Source organism: Thermobia domestica, chromosome 3, assembly GCF_964235325.1.
Source record: "Thermobia domestica chromosome 3, izTheDome1.hap1.1, whole genome shotgun sequence".
Taxonomy (NCBI): domain Eukaryota; kingdom Metazoa; phylum Arthropoda; class Insecta; order Zygentoma; family Lepismatidae; genus Thermobia; species Thermobia domestica.
In genome coordinates this window covers 212,614,423-212,635,014 of record NC_137456.1, presented here as the reverse complement: position 1 = coordinate 212,635,014, position 20,592 = coordinate 212,614,423, and the positions used below count along the sequence as shown (strand labels likewise).

The window sequence follows — 20,592 nt, the reverse complement described above, 5'->3', positions numbered from 1 at the left end:
ACTATGTTTTCAGGGAACACGTTCGAGGAAAACAGCCTTGAAAGTAAGCTACCATTTGTGGACGTTTTAATGACAAATGACTATCACGTATTTGGATTAATTATGTATTACATATCAACAGAATTGCATGAGTCGTATTGTAGGAAATAGTAGATAATAATAATAATAATAATAAATGAAACTACAACTACCCTTGTAAATATTTTTGTGACAAGTGATTTGTGCAACTATAGTTATATTATTTACGTACAAACAAAATAACCATCTCCGACCTCCAACATAGACAGTCTATCATTTAAAATAGATAAAGAAAGATAAGATATTGCAAAGCTGGTGGAAATGAATGAAAGCCCCGCAGCATGTTGCCAGAGGTCTCTTACACGTCAACACGGAACAAGACATTGCATGGGGTGATGTCAGCGTGACAGTCTGCTCCACCAATGAAACAGTTGATTAAATGCATTTTGGGAGCTGTTTAGATGCATTCTGGTGCTATTAATCATATCATGGCCGAGGACAACATTTGGATGACTTCACACGGGAAAGAATTACAAGAAAATTGGCAGAAGGACAAAGTGTGACGAGTGTGGCCCAGGCGGAATTACCCACGGCCTTGTTTAACGTGCAATCAAGAATGTTCCCGAGTCATAGGCAATGATGTGCGAAGAAGCGATAGTGCTTGACCATTGTCAATTACAGTAGAAGACGACCGCTACATTGTGCAACAAACAAGAAGGGAGCGATGTCAACTACCAGATACAGTTGTAAGCCCACTTAACAGGATTGCAAGACGCCCAATCTCACGCTTTACAGTGGCACGTCGACTACATGGGGATGGTCTCTTTGCCCAACAGCAATTACGTTGCATTCTGTTGATAACCGGACATCGGCCGGAACGTTTGGGGTGGTATAAAGAACATTAGGGTTGGACCGAGCAGGAGTTGGATCAGATTATCTTCTCAGATGAGAGCAGATTCAGTGTGAGTAGTGATTCTGGATGTACATTCATCTGGTGAGAACGTGAAAATACGCAATGAACTGCATTGTCTAACATGATTGTTTTGGTGTTCCAAGTGTTCTTGTGTAGGGAGGTGTAATGTTGCATGGGCATACTGACCTTCAATTTTTTGAACACGGTACATTCACTGGTAAACGTTACGGTGACCTTGTACTCCTTCCTTACGTGCAGTCAGCATGACTTCATCTTAATGGATGATAATGCGTGCAACCGCATCAAAAAGCACAGATCGTGTCTCTTGGAACGAGATGATATTCGGCGAATGGACTGACCTACTCGTTCCACCAGCTTTAATCTCACTGGGTACGTGTGGAATGCTATAGGGATACGTTGTACAGCACATCCAGATGTACCAAGAACCACCCATTAGTTGTCAATAGCACTAGTGGAGGAATGAAACCCCATACTACAAGAACTCATTACCACCCTTGTGAGCCACACTGCAGCACGTTGCAGAACATGCATCGCTGTTCGTGGTGAACACACACTTCTCAGGGCCATTTCACTCCTGTAGTTTCAGGGGTGTCACCATGATTCGCATTGACTTTAGTGTAAGTTATGTTTCTGTATAAAATGTTATTTTTGTTTTTCTAATCACACGTTTCTTCCTGCTCTTTCCGATATAATACTGTAGCGCAACTTTCTATGTATAGTTTAAGTGTCAACCTCTATACTACCTAGGAGTAACACAGCATGCGATATTTACTTTTGTCCTTAAGTTTAGTACACCAGTATAAAGTATAAGGATAACCAAACCCCCTTGGTGTTTGTAATCTGATATTTGAAGACATAGCAATTGATGTCTAGCATAGTTCAAATGATATGTTTATTTCATAAATTCTAAATCTGAAAACTAGTTTTACGTAAACTATGATTGCACGAAATCTATAATGATATGGGAATGGAGTTATACACATAAACTATGATAGCAGTTTGAAATTCTAAGTACAGGATATAGTGTCATCACGGATCAATGAATTTACCTGTATCAGAGATTTTTTTTAAAAATCGATATTCCATCACTTTACTCCTATGGAATTGTTCCAGTCAAGTTGATATCAAAAAGGAAATAATTCATGGATAAATAAATAGATAGATAGATCTGCCTTACCAGAAATATTGTAGTAGAGTAAGCTTGACAACCAAAGAAACTTTTCTTCCGTCTATGTTATATGATGTATATTAATTCATATCAGTGCAATCAATTATCAATATATCAATTTTATCAGTGCAGCATTCTGTCAGTTACATATCAACTAGCTTACTGATAAGGGAACTAGTAACAGTTTTCTGATTTACTAGTATTGCAATGCAGTGATAAAAGTACATTGACCTTAGCGTGAAAATTACTTGTGATTAAAGGACCATTTCACTCTTGTAGTGTCATCATGAGTCGCATTGACCTCAATATAATTTATTGTTTACGTATAAAAGTGTCAATTTTGCTCTCCTGTAATCACGTATTTCTTCCTGTTGTTTTCTGTATTATGCAGTAGCACTACTTTCTATATATGGTTTGAGTTTCATTGCTCTATGCTACTTGGGAGAGAGAGACAATGCAATATTTACCTTTATCCGTAAGTTTTGCACTCGGTATATACAACATAAAGGAGAGTAATGGGCTCTGCATAACCAAACCTCTTTTCATCGAAATTACTTTCCGACCTCGTTTCAATATTGACTGAAGTAGTTTCGAGCAAATATTTTTCACTTCACTATCATAGATCCAAACTTTCACTACTATGTCTTCTGTTGGACAGTCCAGAGTAGCTAGACATTTCTTCATTATGTTTCGCGAACTTTCGATAAGGTTGATGTCTGGTGAATCACCTAGTCAGAACAGCATGTTAGTTTTGCTTTCTTGAGTGAACTTCGTGATTCCTTTTGAGGAGTGGTAAGTCGCAGGTCATGCAAACTATGTCTCTTTAATCTACAAAAGACTGCAAGAATGTTACAGTTCTATTTTTAAGAATTTCAGTGACCCCATTACATCAACTGGAATCAGCTGAGAAAACTCCCAGAACATTTTAAAAGAGATTTTACAATCTACTGAAAATGCTCTATTCACTTATTATTGTTTCGTCAAACTACAGATGTTCTGTAACTTTAAATTATGCATATGATTCATATTCCTGTGTTTACTTCTTTCCGTGAATTTATTTCTTTTTTAAGTTACTATTTTTTATTTTCGTTAATTTTATCTAGTTTTGTCATATTGTTGTTAACTGAATGTTTAACGTTATTTCTACTAAATGAAATGAAATGAAATCTTTGAGTTTTACGTCCCACGATTATGCCGGTTAGGCTAAAGGAGACGGTGATGATGAGAGATGAGTGAAAATGGTGGAATGAAGAAAGTGGGAGGAAACGGGAGAACCCCGAGAAAACCCACGAGCACGGTGTTTGTCCACCACAAAGTTCACTTGGCGGGGACTGGGATCGAACCCGCGACCCCAAGCACCAGAGGTGAACGCTCTACCACTGAGCCACCGCGCCCCCCGGTTGTTTCTACTAAGAGTGCGTAGCTTATATTTAACAGTGATGGAAAAAGTGAAATATTAAAGAATTTTAAGATTACACTACTCAAAAATTTAAACTTTTTGTCAGCCACATAGACGAAAGTAGCGATTTTAATTAAATCGACTCTCCTGAACACAAGAATATAAATAAAAAGTTTCTAATATGTAACGTTTTTGTATTACAGAAGGCAAAATATATTCTAGTAAGAAACTAAAATTTATTAATTTCGCTGATACAGAATTTAATTACGTTACTAATATACTAACTCCACTACGAAATCTAACTAAAAAGTGCCTTCACTTTGCAGATAATACTGAATGTAATAAACTAATGTAGCTTTTGCAAAATAGTCTTTGACTTGAAAAGACTCGATTAATATATCTGTTTTTGACAATTACTTAAACTTGCTTTAAAATTAAATAAATAAATAAATAAATAAATAAATAAATAAATAAAAATAAAAATACAATAATGATGTTTTAAATTACAATTTTGATCAGTATTTCAATTTTTATTTAGAACATTTTGCCAAGTTTTTTAAAAACGTATTTTTATAATTATAAAAAATATATCAGAATTAATGTTCTTATAATGTTTGTTGTTGTATTGAACCAAAATAGGAAGCCAATGTACAAAGTAACACAAAAATCAATATAAAGATTTTTTTAAAATGTACAGTTAATTCTTTTTCTTGTAATGCGTGACACTTTTTCTAACTAAAAAGCAGGAATAGTTGCGTATCATGTGAGGATTGCACCTCACACCTTGGTACCTCTGTCCATTTTCTGCATACCGTGATGAAACTTTCTTTCCACTCGCCGTTCACAACTCCTAACTTCTGGTGGAATAGTTTAGGTAAGAATGTACGAAGTGAATTTTAGCAAGCTATATATAGTTCTAATGAAGTTTTTACTAGGCCTACTTTTATGGAAAGAAAAATTGCAAGCAGAACTTTATATGGATTTACTAAAGGAATATACTTACCATTGTGACGAACAATTACAGCTTTTGTTAACGAAGTTCATAAAGTTCTTTGTTAAGTTCAGTATTACTTAACGAAGTTAAGTATTACTGATCCTAAAATTAAATTTAAAGTTGGCAAAGAAAGTCGCGGTTCCGTGAAAATTTTCAGAAAAACGAAGTCTGCCACAAATTTCCTTCGGAAACTTACGATCACAACAAACATATAACCAAAAACTAAGCACAGTCACATGTGACGAACATATGGGGAAAATTCTTTGTTACGATACAGAAACTTATTTCATTAAAGGAGGGCTTAAATTAAAAGTAGAATACATATTCTCTTTGATCAAATTCAATGATCCGTAAACGATAAAAAAAAAAAAAAAAGCTCATATTTCGATCAACACCACGAAAGAATCTCCTGAACACAAAGAAAAGGAAATAGATGGAACCCCAAAATTCCCGAAAGTATGTCAGAATTCCAAAATATCACATATTTAAATGTACATTATTCAGAAATATAATTTCAATCCGATCTTAAAATCATGAAATTTCACTAACGAGTTGCAAAAACCATCTTATTGAAAATGATATTGAAGCGGGAGTTGCTCACGGAGTTACGCATGAGTCTAATATAGCAATATAGGCATACCAAAAAGGAATATTAAAACTCTGATTAAGAATTCGGGGACACAAACAGCGATTTCAGGCTTTCCAGAACATAATCTTGAGAGTAAGAAGCAGAAATTGTCCAGAATTCGAGTTATGCGCGAATTAAAAACGCAAAAGGAAGAAAGAATAGGGCGCTTAAATCTTATTATGTAAGTACGAAAAATCTTTTTACGAAATACACAAGAGAAACTTAAACATGGCTGGAACAAAATCATAGGAAGGTTTACTAACTAATCGCTGTATATTTATTCCAAAGTAACATAAATACACACCTTTCAATCATTATTCCATTAATTTGGAAATTTTATTTTTCAGCAGGTTTTTATGGGAAAAAATTGGTCACCTAAAGTAATAACCAGCATATATACAGAAAGAAACAAATGAAATCACAGCTACGAAGAGTATTACAGCATCCATGCAAAATAAATAAGTTAATTAATAAAAAATAAAATAAAATTTAGGTAATAAATTCTTCAGATATCTTTTATTTAACTTAACTAACTCCCAATTCTCAACCCATTCTAACATTGACCTGAACAGAGACTATAGTGCATTGTAGTCGAAAATTTAGTCTGCTGATTCTATATTGACACTTATTTGCAAATGAAATTCTGTTTGAAATTTAAAATGCGCCTACTGTTATACCACAAAATACAGAAGGATACATTTATTGGTGTTCTATATCTATTTTAATACACGATATGTCCTCTTAAGCAATTATACAATGCAGGATTTTTGAAGGAGTTGAAGCAGTAAGTGTTTGGATGTCTTATTGTATTATGTTTCTCCGTGTTTACGTAAGTTTGGTTGTCTGCTGTTGTACAGTGTGCTATGGAAAGTAACTATCTGTTCCAATATCCAACATAAAATATCAAATCGTTTACTGTTAGTTATCTATATTCTTAACATCAAATGTACACCAAATATTATCCTCTTCAAAATAATGAGTAAAATGGAGATTTTCTGAGCACGCGATCACTATCAAAACATGATGAGTAATTTTTACTGATTTTCGTTCAGTTTCACTTTTCTACCTTGTTAAGATAATAATAATAATAATAGTAAAAAATTACGAACACATGCATACAACGTTACAACGTGAATAGGTCGTCTACATTGACTCTTACCTCAACAATAAGTAACTGCTACTATAAACTCAACACTAAAACGCAAACACTACCTATACCGCCCTTACTGCACACATGTTGCGCATTGAAGCTGTAATTTTAAGTGGCGACGAGATGATTAAAGACATTTTATTAGATGTCACAGCTGATTAAAAGAGACGGATTCTTCAGTTTTATGGAACGAAAGGTGATCTGTCAGGTTCAATTGTACTTATTTAAAATATAAAGTGCCAAGATACCATCGTAAATAATTATATTCCTCGTCATGCTCGTAATTTTTAATTTGCCGATTGTGACATTTTTATGTTATTTTCTTTTAGCCCAATAATATTCTGTATCTTGCTACAAACTTTTCCATTGTTACATCTTCCTGCGCAATAAGTATATAACAATGACAAACAATACTTCTTTGTGTTAGCATCTCCAAATAATCTGGGTATTGTATTAGAGAATCGTATCTTTTTAAACTACAGGACCAAAAGATGTCAATCTGCGAAAAAATACTGACATAACAACAAGGATGTATGAACATTTTATGCCACTATTACACACGTAAAATCAATGGCTGGAATGAAAATTTGGATTCCTAATGACAACTGTTTATTATGATAATGGTTATTAAGGAGTTTAATATTTTGGATTATTTTTTTCAGCATCATTAGAATTTAAACAGTAATTATTTCTGTACAGAACAGGGAAATCTACTATACCTGAAAACTTCCAAGTAAATAAGTAAATACGCATTATACAGTATTCTCGTTTTGTCATAAGCTGCTCACTGGGTTACTTTTAATTTATACATCCATCATATTGCATTTAAACTAATATCTATAAACAGTATTAGTGGACCTACGAGAGTAAATTCGCATGTAGTTCAAAATTTTCAAATACATTAGAAAGACAATCATTTATATAATTTAACAAGACCAAATACTACTTAAAACACTTGAAACCATTTTTTTTTTAACAAACAACAAATTTGAATATGGCATTGCAAAAATAAAAAGCACAAAAACTAATGATCAAAATAAAAGCAGATAATGTTTACCTTAGTAGCTTTCCAGTACCAGTACACAACATAATAGTCGATATAGTTAAGACAAACAATACAAAGGAGAGAAAACAACGTTATGGGTTATTTACAGGAATACAAGGGACACGAATACAGCTAAACATATAGAAACAAACTTATTATGGGTTGTCCAACATAATGCACGTACTCCAAGCGTCTGAAATAGGTTTCTTTCTATTCTACAGGAAGCCAAATCTCCTTAGGTAAAAACTATTGCAATGTATAGAAATATAGAGAAATAACTCTAAATCTTATAAAGGCTCCTACATGGATCTGATATTGGACTGCAACCTGTGACATACGTAATATACACACCAAAACAGCTGAAGTACACACGACACGTAAGTGATTCAACTCTCTGATCCAATTATTTCATGCAAGATATGAAAATAATAAAACCTTCAAAATCAATGTAGGAAAGTTTTGAGTAATTTCTTATTATAATGTACAAACGAAACTTACTCGACCAACTTTCTCAATGATTACTTAGTTTAAAGATCTTAAGCACTAAAATGCAGATTTGGTTTCTCTCAAGAAGAGAAATACAGCATTAACTGGAACACATTCATCATGTGGACACATCTTTTAGTTATGATTTATTGTTTCTCTTATCTAACTGTAAATAATCACTTCTCTTTCAATCTATTATTGTTATTTCTATTAGTATTATTACTATTACATTTTCTTGCCTTCTGTCCAGAGGATGGGCATTTTTGGCCAAAATATACTAACTAATATCTTGTATACTGCTGTTGACTTAATAAGGTAAGGCATTATTCTGTTTGATCTTGACCATGGTAATTACATGCAGTATTTTCAAAATGATGTGTTCCCAATTTCAGCTGACACTTTTAAAACTATCGTTTTAATTTATTTTAATGTCTTAAAAAGAACATACTGCTTAATATTTTACTATACAAATCAAATTAATAATTACAGAGTTGCGTATTATTAATAAAAGTGACAAACAGCATATTCAAACTTTTAAAATTTGTATTATATTAGGAACAATCCAATTACAGTCATGTTCAAATACTTAGGACAATCATTTTTCTTTTAAAACTTCCGTACTGCCACTACTTAATAGCACTTTGAAGACACATGCTTATAAGAGACAATCAAAGGAGCAGACAAGATAGAATTTTGTCAGCTGTCCTTTTAAAAAAAAACAAACATTTCTGAAAGAAAAGTGGGTATTTAAAGTTTGGACATGACTATACGCACAAAACAAAACATTTTTTACAATCAAGTGTCCTGTGCAGAGAACAGAAGGTTGAATTTTGAACTGATACATGTTGCAGACATTTTTAGAACCAATCTAAGCGGGTTGGGAATTTAATTTTTGTATTCATGTAAAGAAGTAAGCACGATCCCAGTATCGAGCAACTAAAATTTATTTCGAAATGTAAGTGGTTAATTTTTGGGCCATTCTTATATTTAACTTAGTCCACTACAACTTAAGTTTCAATCCATCCTAGTCGTGGCTTAGATGATGATTACAGCACGCACCAGTTGAAAACTTTTAGCCTGCTGTTTTTTGCAGTAGGTGCTTGTTTGTGAGCGAGATTTAGTTCTGTACTGAAAAATATGTATATTGCATGATTATAGGGAATGAGACAAATCTTAATTTTATTCAGAAGATTATTGCCAATATTCTCACAAATGTCAACATTAGCGATAACAATGCTCTTCAACGTCTGCCCAAAATGATGCACCTTCTTCGCCTTGCAACTTACGAAGCCTTGTGAGCATAATCGGTTTCACACTACTGTCTCCTCGTAACAGTGACTTTATGAACTGAGTAAACAATTCAAAATGGTTAACATTACCTGCACCAGAAACTAATATCCACTGATATCCACGCTCAGAATACTCACACGAAAATTTTGTTCTTAACGACACAAGCAATTCAATGAAGCTTGATAAAAAATTAGGATACTTTTCACACACTCGTAACACAGTATCACACTTGATATCTATATACAAATGCCATATTTCACATGAATCTCCTTCATTCATTTTTGATACAATAAATTCGACAGTTGATAGCTGAACATCTTTTAATTCATCCATATTATTTATAAGTGTCATTTCCAACATCATTTGAAAAGTAGCTTTCGATTTACCACTTTCTTCCCAAAAAGATAATATATTTTTTCTGAAATCATCTGCAGATTTGCAAGTCCTTGACCAATGGAAAACAATCAACCAAAAATCTATCGTTATAATGGACGAATGTCTATCCATTAGCTGTTTGATCACTTTGTCAAAAGCGTTCAAAGCAACAACAGTGGAAACTGATGCTACTATATCGTTCTGGACTGTTATGTGAAGTCTCTGCTCTCCACAAACGTTAATATAACATTGTACCAATGATCTAATTTTCTCTACATCATGCACTATTAACAAGAATTTTTTTAGTAACTGATCACAAGCTCTTTTGAAAAACTCTACTTTATACGTACGCTTCCAATTTCGAAGTCTCATCCATTCTTGTAACTTTGATTCGAACATTTCCTCCGCATTTTCTGCACATGCTTTTCTGCACAACTCCTCAACAATTTTGGCTGACTCAAACGGTAAAGAAAAATCCTCCATTTCCTGAGTCTGACTGAGTTCTTCACTCTCACAAACTTTAACAAATTGTTCGAAGAGCAAAAATATTTTTGCCATTGGTCACGTCTTCATTGAAGAATTTTCTAATAGAATGTTCAACATCAGCCGACATCATAGTTACCGTATATCTGCTTTCCATCTGTTAAGTAAATAAAACTTTTGCTGTAACAATGCCTGGTTTGAACATAAAGATCTATCTACGTACAACAAAAACGTCACATTAATAACTAACTGAAAATCGAATCGCATAACAGTTTCCATTTATACTATTAGTAATTGCTAATTGTACACAGATAACTTGAAGGGAAAACAAGTTCAATTTAGTTTTTGATGCTCACGGCTTACGAGTCAATACATCACTTTATCGTGCTCACAAAGAACTGAAAATACAGTATACTAATCTTAAATGACTAACTTGCGTAAGAGTATGAAACTGTAACTCTCTTATGTTTCATACATTTTAAATCTCGTTCTAGCAACGAACTCTAATGACCACGGAAACAGTGACTGGATGAGGAATTCAAAGGCAACTGTCCAACGATTTTTACTAGTGTATGATTGGGTGCAGTGTGCTTTTGATCCTTAGTAATGTCAATAATAAGCATTCAAGCATTAGTTAGTGCTTTTACAAACCAAAATAAATACTATTCCTGTTATAATTATACAGAACTTGCTAGTTTTATTTCATCTAGACGACTGTTAAATGATTTTCAATACAAAATATGTTTATAGTATTTAAGAATATACGAACAATACTATCGCCTCCGTAATACGCATGAATCAAGACAACATTTACTACTAAATTTTCCGTTCCAATTCATGATGACCGATGAGAACGCGACAATTCTTTTATAGATCGCAGCAAGATCTACTGAACTTCGTGGATTTAATCTCGGCCAAAATGACATACAACTTGTATTGGTCAAGTGACTCCGGAGAAGTTCCATAAATTGGTTCTATTCTCTATCCAGAACAATGGAAGTTATGTCTGAGTTAAAGAAGTTGTTAAGTTATTTTGTCTGTCACTTTATATTCATTTTCACGTTATAGGCCTTATCAACTATGGAACATTTACTTGCTCTTTTCATTTATATTACCGTAATTCTTTTCCAAATGTTCACGACTGTATGAGCACAGGACTACCACGATCATTTTTGATATCTTCTTTAACATCTTATAAACACAGATCTAACTGCAACTGTATTTGAAGATCTATACTGTTCCATGGTTATTGTTTGAAATATATACGTGAGCTGAGATAAGTTGAGTTCGCCTGCCTTATTTAAACAGCACGTGGAACATGTCGCAGTAGGTGGGGAGCATTTAAGGATTACTATTTTTCAGGGCTTCTTAGCACAACTGCAAAATTACTGACAAAAAATGAAAACAATTCGTTTGCTACAAAAGGCAGGAAATTACCACGGTTTTAAAAAGTTTTGCGGAAGTAGCCATAACGGAACCACATGAATGATTTTTTTTTCTTTCTCGTAAACTATGTAATGTACGTTCTGGACTTGCCTGTCCAAGTGGTATTGCCGGTTAACTGGCTGTCAGTTACGAGAGATCTCACTATGTGAAAATCGGGAAAAATAGAAATGCAGAAAGACAACACACATAGGAAGGAAGAAATAAAAAGTATGGTCTACCGCACCAAGCTTTCAATTTCTCGAACTTCGCTCTATTTCTTAAACTAAATCAGGTTATGCAGCAGTTATTACTGAAACATTTATTTTCTGAAATAAGAGAAAGATAAGATATTTGCGGAAAACTATATCTGAAGAAATCTCACCTCCAAAATTACCCTATGTGGATATTTTCATGAGTAGTGACATATCTAATATTATACAATTATTAATGAAATATTTATTTATTAACTAAGAACAAAATTGTCTGAATAGATTTTCAGAAAGTCGTCTCAAAAACTTACCTCCAAGAGAAATGACCCCTTCCGGATTATATCCAGAGAAATAATTTACGCCCAGTATAGAGTTGCTAGAGAAATATTGACATGATATAAACACAAAATCGTTAGATCTGTTTCCGAGAGAAAACTCGAGAAACCTCTCTGGAGAATCTTATGAAAACTTCTAGGGGACAAACATCGGGACGAATGGAAAGACAGACATTCAAAAATAACCTTCTCGGTATTTAGAAGCCATGAAGCGTGTAGCCATCATCCGTTGAACACTCAATTTTTCTTTTTTCTTCAACACACCTTCTCTTCTATCGTTGCTCGAAAGTATAGAAGGTATATAGTGGGAGACATGAAATGTTCAGTTAGGTAGAAGGGATATATTACAGATGCTGAAGATGAAAGTAAACAGGAAAGAAAACAGAGTTGACAATGCTGAAAAATGACAGCGAACAATTTTTACCGACTATTACGAACATACTTTTAATGTGTAGGATGGGGGACAACTGTGTGTTGTAGTGAAATTTATAGCTAAGTCGGTGGAAAATTACTAGACGAACAACCCCACCAAACAGGACAGACGAGGAGCCTTCTGCGGAAAGAAGTAGTTCCTCCAGTAGCCAAGTTGGAGGAAATCATTGAAATTGAAAGGAAAACTTAACTTGATAGTTTAAATGTGATCAATGATTTTAACGGTTGAAGCACAACTGTGTGGAGATAAACAGAAAATTACTACACTATTTTTCCTTGTTGGCTATAAAAGAAAGTAAAGATAAAAACGTACAATGATCATTCGCAAGGTAAAATATTCCCCTTGTTCATTGACATGAATTGACTTGATTTTAGGTCCCTTCCAGCAGTAAGGTTTGTGAGATGTGGATCTACAGTTTAATGTGGTACTATGACCTTCCGTAGGGAATCGAACACGGGTGAAGATCTGAAATGCAATGAAGAATAGGAAGCATGTATGAAGTAGAAAAGAATATTTGTGGAACGTTAAATAAAGTTACGAAAAAGACCAACAGAAGTATTATGTGAAGTACTGTACTGTGCAGCGCAGAAACGCTGGAAAGCTTGAAATTTCGATTTGGAGAAGAGTGGAGAATATTACGTGGGTAAAAAGAAAACAGAACGAAACAGTGTTAGCGAAGTTTAAATAATAATAATAATAATAATAATAATAATAATAATAATAATAATAATAATAATAATGGCACTAGTTGAAAAAGGGAAAGAGACAACCTAAGGGATTACTTCAGAAAAGTTTTTCTTACAGTGTGACAAAATATAGGGTAGAAGGAAAGAGTGGGAGGGGAAAAAGGCAACTATAATTAATGGATGGTATTAAAGGGGATAATTCTTACGTTCAAATTAAGAGACAATAGAACACTCCATACTTTAAGGTGTTCCTAGCAAGCAGCAAGCGAACTGCTAGTGGAGCTCTCTCGTGGCTATATTGTTAACATATGCGCCTTCGACGCAGGAGACCCGAGTTCGATTCCGAGTGGCAGCTCATGTGGCTCAGATCCCACGTTAAGCTGTAGGTGAACGTCTCATGTAGCCTTGTTGCTGAAAGGGACGCTCAACTTCGAAATTCAAACGAACAGCCAGTAATTGGTGACAGAATGTTTATAATAATGTTATAAATATGAGGAATGGGACAGCAACTAAGGTAGATCGTAAGTTATTGAATTCAAGAATCTGGGGTCAGAAGAAAAGAAAAGGATTTCTAATTTTTGAAATGCATGAAAAGAGACAACGACTTTAGGACTATGTGAGAACTACAAAACAATTAGTTTATTATCAGACGCAGCCCAAGTTTTGAATCAAATTAAGAAAATGAGGAAGAATATCTGAGGTACAAAAACGGTTATATTAATATACTTAGGGTAATCAGTGAAAGATTTATAGGAAAAGAAAATGATATACATACGAGGCGTTCCGAGTAGTAAAGGACACTTAAAAAAAAGTGCCATCTGAAAGTTTGAACTACAATTGAGATGTTCGAGTAGTAATTACCATACTACTCTGTGGTGGCCAGGTCTCATCACTATATGAAGTTTGTGTAAGTTCATCTTTCCCTTAGAAAATAACTAGTAAGGGGGAGTTTCATGGAACAAACTCTGAGTAGGCCGTTATTACTCAGAATGTCTCTACATATAAAGGTAACCAAGAAAGTTTTGTCGCTTTTCCACTTACCACCTTCGAAAATCGATATGTCACTACGACATACCTGGAAGATCAAAAATAGTCCCCATCAGCATCAACGGCCTTCTGCCAACGTTCTGGAAGGCCATGGATTTAATCGCGATAGAATATGATGGGCCGTGAAACGAAGTAAGTATCAAGTGCATTTTGCACCTCTACTAGGGATTTGAACTGGCGTCCTCTAAGGTGATTGTCCAAGGAATGGAACAGGTGATAATCGGACAGAGCAATCCGGGGAGTATGGTGAATGCAATAGTGTTTCCCATCCAAGGCGTAGAATGATGTCCCGGGTCATCCTAGCCACGTGGGCCTAGTGTCCTGTAACAGGAGGACCCCTTTGCGATTCAGAAGTGCTGGCTCCAGAGTTTTGAGTTTTTCTTGAACAACGCTCAACTGTTGACAGTACACAGTTGCATTTTTGCTCTGACCAGCTGGTAGCAGTTCTCGATGCACAATGCCACAAAAACTCCACCAAACACACAGGATGATTTTCTGGTGCAGTGGTGGTTTTGGCTGTTTTGGAAGCGATTCATGGGATGCTAACCAATGATGACGGCGCCGTGAAGCTTCGTACAGGATCCACTTCTCATCTCATGTCCACACCCTGTCCAGAAATGGCTATTTCCTCAGACGAGACATCAAAGAAACACAGGTGTCTGCTCGCGGTGCCTTCTGACCCGGAGTCAAATTATGTGGGATCCATCGAAGCAACTTCTAATGCCTTTCAAGTTGATGCAGGTGCTGCCGAATGGTTTCTCCACTCACACTGAATTGTAGTCCCAGTTCCTCACATGTCTAGTCACTGTTCGTCTCAACTGCTGCCTGAAGATCTTCATTTTGTACATATATTGGTTTTCCGGCACGTGGTGCGCCTTCGAGTGTTTCGTTACCGTTCTTAAACTTATTAAACCACCGCTACAGTGTCCGCGTAGTCACGACACCCTCATCAAAGGACTGGCATAAGTTCCACCCTGAGCAGCGGCGTTTGAACCCAGTTTGAACTCGTAGAATATATACGCTGTTATGACACTCTGTAGAAGCCCTATGTTTACTCTGTCCTTACACATTAGGCTGGAGCGAAAAAATCCAATTTTCGAGTATCGAATTCTAATAGGGCTCAAAAGTTGTGTATTTGCATGCTAATTGATGGAAAAATAACGAAAAAACTCACACTTTGGATTGTCAGTTCGCGCAAACGGCCTAAAGTTTGAAAAAAATACCAAAATTTACCTTTACGCGAAAGGATAAAGTCGAATTCTAAAAGGCCTCTAAAGTTGCGTATTTGCGTGCTAATTAATGTGACAATAACAAAAATAATCACACTTTAGATCTTCAGCTCGCGCAAACGGCCTAAAATTAAAGAAAGAAAAAAAAAATGACAAAAAACACGAAAATTTACCTTTACGCAAGGAATATACAGATTATTTTTCTTTTCATTTCTACAATATCTAAGTACTTTATTTTAGTTGTGTGAGGGCATGTTTGTTAATAATTCGTTAATGTGAGTGATTTTACACATTTTACTTTCATAACGATTTTGCAGTTCTTCGCCCATCTTTTTTTCATGAAATGGTCCAGAACTCATCACGAGGAGGTGGCTGCAATTCGAGTTCCACCGACATCCTACTCAATTCTCCTACCAATTAGGGTGTGCTAAATTATGGTGGCTTAGCCAAGGACGTTGTCTTAAATTCAGATTTTTAATCAAATTTTGGGATTGTGAGTCTTGAGAGCAAATTTGCTCTAATGTAGCCATCTCTGTTTTCTTGTCCGTGCACTTTTCCTGCAGACTCTGTGACAAGTTTGACACATCTTTCAACCTCCTGAGTATGGCATGGAACATTTAAGACATCAAACTCGTGAGCAGATTTGTCATGCATAAGTGATAAAATAGTTTCTGTTGTCAAGCTTTCGAGCACTGGAGGAGGCGACTGCTTACAATTTCTCCAATCTATCAGCTCACTGTAGTCCGTATTTCAAAATTTATTGAAGTTGCCACAAAAGTTCTAACATATTTCAACTTCGGATATTGATTTCTTGCCTCTAGCACTCTCCCATAACCCAATTCTCGTACGTATTGTCTCTCATACACTGTCATAGTTAACAATATGTCTTTGGATGACAGATGAACGCGTTTCTCTAAATCACAGGATCGATAATTCTTTCAATGTTGTTTGGTAAATGTCTAATTGTTTAAACTACCTTCAAAATATGTTTAGGTCCATATTCCACTGACTGATCACTTTATGTCGAACCACATAGGAACATATGTCTTTATAATGTAGTTTACACGCACTTTGAGTTCGTTTGTAGGATTTGAGAAACGTACAACCGTAAGACCCGGTTTGCACATGTCAGCCATCGATGAGAGGTCTAGGATCTCTTATAGCCACATCTGGAGCACACTGCCCTGTATGAATTGCTCTGTTAGAACTTGTATGGCAACTTCAATAAATTTTAATGCCACGAACTACAGTAAGCTGATAGATTGGAGAAAATGTAAGCTATCATCCCCTACAGTTTCTTTTCACTTATGCATAACAAACCTGCTCATGAGTTTGACTTCTTAAATTTTCTGTCATACTCAGGAAATCGAAAGGTGTCAAACTTGTTACGGAGTTTACAGGAAAGTGTGTGGACAAGAAACCAGAGATGGTTACATTAGAGCATTTTTGCTGTCAAGACTTACAATGCCAAAATTTGATTTAAAAATATGAATTTAAGACAACATACTCGACTAAATCAACATAATTTAGTACACCCTAATTGGTCGGAGAGATAAGTAAAATGTGGATGGAACTCGAATTGCAGCCACCTCCTCGTGATGAGTTCTGGGTCATTTCATGAAAAAAATTTGACAAATGGGCGATGAGCTGCAAAATCATTATGAAAATAAAATGTATAAAATCACTCACGTTAACGAATTATTAACAAATACTCACACAACTAAAATAAAGTACTTAGACGCTAAAGAAATGAAGGGGAAATAAAATCTGTATATTCCTTGCGTAAAGGTAAATTTTGGTGTTTTTTGTCATTTTAAAAATTTTAGGTCGTTTGCGCGATCTGAAGATCCAAAGTGTGATTGTTTTCGTTATTTTCCATTGATTAACAAGCAAATACGCAACTTTTGAACCCTTTTAGAGTTCGATACTTAAAAATTTGATTTTTTCGCATAAAGGTAAATTTTGATGTTTTCTGTCATTTTTTTCAAATTTTAGGCCGTTTGCGCGAACTAAAGATCCAAAGTGTAATTTTTTTGGTTATTTTTTCATTGATTAGCATGCAAATACGCAACTTTTGAGCCCTATTAGAATTCGCTACTCGAAAATTTGATTTTTTCGCTCCACTCCATTACGCATGTTCACGATGTAACTGAACTGCCACAACCAGGTAGTACGTTGGATATACTTACACTAACAACTGATCAGCTTTATTCGCATTCATCTCACGGTGTGAGGGCCAATGGAACACGGACCTCCACAAAAAGCGACAGAACTTTCTTGGTTACCTTTATAGTATTGAATAGTGCTGTTTACATTTCATATTTTCGTTTGTTTTTTTTTTTTTCTCTCGAATATGTGAAAATCGATTTTCGGTTTAAAACAAAAAACAATTTTCGAGTGTTTTGAAATCAAACAACTGTTACAGAAATCGAAATTGAATTTTAGTTTTGAAATACTAAAAGGTTTTCAAAATCTAAAAATCACTGGCGAGTTTGATCGTCTCTCCATTACAAAAATACTTTCTAGCCAATAATAATAATAATCGAATTAGGAGCGATATTCCCTTTCTTTTCTGTTCTTTTATTAAGATACCACTGCCTAGCTTTCGAAACATTCCTATATAACCAGTGCTCGAAACCAGAAATGTGAAGCGCCAGCGCCGGGATATGTTTCACATACGAATATTCAAGTGTACGGTTCAATTAAAAAGCTCCCTATACAATCTTCCTATGAAAGGTGCTGTAATGGAAATTAATGGAAAGAAGTGGAAGAATATCATACCGGACTACGCGACCCTTTTCAAACATTGTATATAACATATAAATACTTCTAGTACTTCTTAATGTAACTTCTGGATGTTGAGAATAAACGGTACAAAGAATGAAAGGAAATACAAAGTAGGCAAATTCCTTTTTCTTCTTGTGGCACGTTCAGCAAATGAACTGTCAGAATCAAAACATAATTATATCTTTATAAAGAAGGTAACATTCTTTTCCAGTGATTTCTTTCCACTCTTCCGCGTGTCATTTAAGTTACAACTAAAATATCAACATTTTATCTTTCTTTATCTTTCTTCTTAATTGTTCTTTTTCTACACGCAGTGTCGTATCTAGTGTTAACAGCCCAGAGCAAATGCGGAATTGCGCGTCCACATCTTTCAATCCTTACATTCATATTATACAGGAAAATTTCTTTCTCTTTTTCTCCACTTCTTTGCTAAATGTAATTGTCCTTGACTTTGGAAACAAAACAAAACTACTAAACTCTGTGGCCTATGGAGTCCAACGGTTCAAACTTGCATTGACAAAAGATTGTCAGGGACCCATTTTTTTCCAAGTTCATCTCAACGTTATTGTCCAATCTACCGAATGGTACTTTTTCTTTTGGGTTTCCATCCGATCAATATTTTAAAAGTGTTTCTACTAACTTCTATTCTGGCTATATGACCTGTCCTAGTTTTAATAACCTTAACGATATTGTAAGTCATAAAATTCCAAATTATGAAGGTTTAGTAATTCCTCATTCTCACTTTCCTTTGGTCCATATATTCAACTCAGGATTTTATTTTAGCGAGGCCACATGAGATGAGAACCTATAGTTTAATCTATGTCACCATAATGAGTTCAAATTTCAATGCTCTCCCAGTAGTCTGCTCCCCAATATGTAGAGGGTGGCTGTACTTCCGTCCGTACTGATGACATCAGGAGTGGTATCGTGAAGCGCGAATCATTGTTTGATGAGCTGAAGAAGTATAAAAGTGTCAGTTGTACGTATTCAAGATAGAATGAGGCGAATATGAAAATCGTGTGGCCGTGGAAGCTTTGCACAAGGTAGACGAATCACCATGGGAGATTTGTTTACCACACTATCCAGTGCCTTCTTGAGGCTGAAACTGTGAAAGATCGCCAGCAGCAAGGAAGGTCATGCACAGTACGAACACTGGAACTTGTGAAAGAAGTGGCGGCGCGTGTTCGACGAAATCAAGTTAGGAAACAGTCAGTTATGGCTCGTGAGCTAAAGGTATCGAAAATGTCTATGTCTCGCACGTTAAGCAATGACCTGGACTCCATGCTTGCAAACAACGCAACGGACATCTCCTGACAAATGAACTGAGCGCCAGAGGCTCCTAAAGGCATAGCGCTTACTTTAGCGTTACGGAAGAAATCTTTTTTACTGATGAAAAAACTTTTAGTGTTGAGGAAACTTTCAATGCCAAAATGACAGGATATATATCAAATCCTTAGAGAAGCTGGTAAAAAGGCTCCACGGATTCAGAGGGGTCAGCACTGTGCCTCATTCTTGGCGTGGTGGAATGTGAGTTACGAGGGCACAACGGAGCTCCATTTCCGTGAGAAACAGGGTCAAAACGTCAGCCAAAGTGTACCAGGAGACAGTACTTGAGAAACTAGTGAAGAATCTCACCAATACCCTCTTCCATGGACAGAACTGAAGTTTCCAGCAGGACTCAGACCCAGCACACACGGCATAGGCAACCCAGCAGCGGCTAAAGGCAAATGTTCCGGACTTCATTTCCACTTCAGATTGGTCTTCTGCAAGTCCGGACCTAAATCCTTCAGACTAAAAATTTGGTCCAAGCTTCAGGAGATGGCTTGCAAGAAGAGACGTACCAATATTTCAAGTTTAAAGCGGTCTCTTCGGAAGGCAGCTTTTTTCCAGTTGATGTGTTGCGTAATGCAACTAATGAAGTCACAAAGACTTAAGGACAGTGTCCATACTAATGGTGGCCATTTTGAATAATTATTTGTGATTTTAGTTCATAATGCATCCATGTAACTCACATTATTAAGATCTTAAAATATATCTCCAAGCTTTTTGTGTCAATGTACTTAAAACTTTGAGACAGTATTTATGGTAAGACTAGGTATACATATATGCATTTAGATATGGAGTGATCGTGGTTCAGTTGATACATTGTTGACTAAGCATTAGATTTTCCACGTAAGTATATAGTACTTTATTTTTCTTCCTTGCAATGTACAGCCTAACAAGATCGGTACACTTACTTCATTTAAACAAAATGAAAATACATTTTCAGCAGAAAAAAAGTAAAAGAATCACAATGTAGTTTTGTAACGAAAACTGCACTTCAGGGCAAACGCTATTGTATTAAAAAAAAAAAAAAAGTTTTATATGTTTGATAACAGCTATTTATCGACCAGAAACAAGTTTTAAACATTTTAGTTAGCCCCTCCTCGTAATAGCTCTGCCACTGCATATAAATAGCTAGAACTATTCAT

General features: G+C 35.4%; 1 protein-coding gene across 2 annotated transcripts in view; it reads right to left on the bottom strand.

Annotated features, from left to right (window-relative positions):
• Positions 1-20,592, bottom strand: part of Ufm1 (Ubiquitin-fold modifier 1) — a 61,950-nt gene that overhangs the window by 31,436 nt on the left and 9,922 nt on the right. Inside the window, exon 3 of one of the 2 annotated variants that reach the window (XM_081752162.1) lies at positions 9,838-10,127. The exons of the other annotated variant lie outside the window; for it this stretch is intronic. Coding sequence (XP_081608288.1) covers positions 9,838-9,908 — 71 coding nt within the window. The 5' untranslated portion in view covers positions 9,909-10,127. The remainder of the gene's footprint in view (positions 1-9,837; positions 10,128-20,592) is intronic. 2 annotated transcript variants of the gene reach the window in all.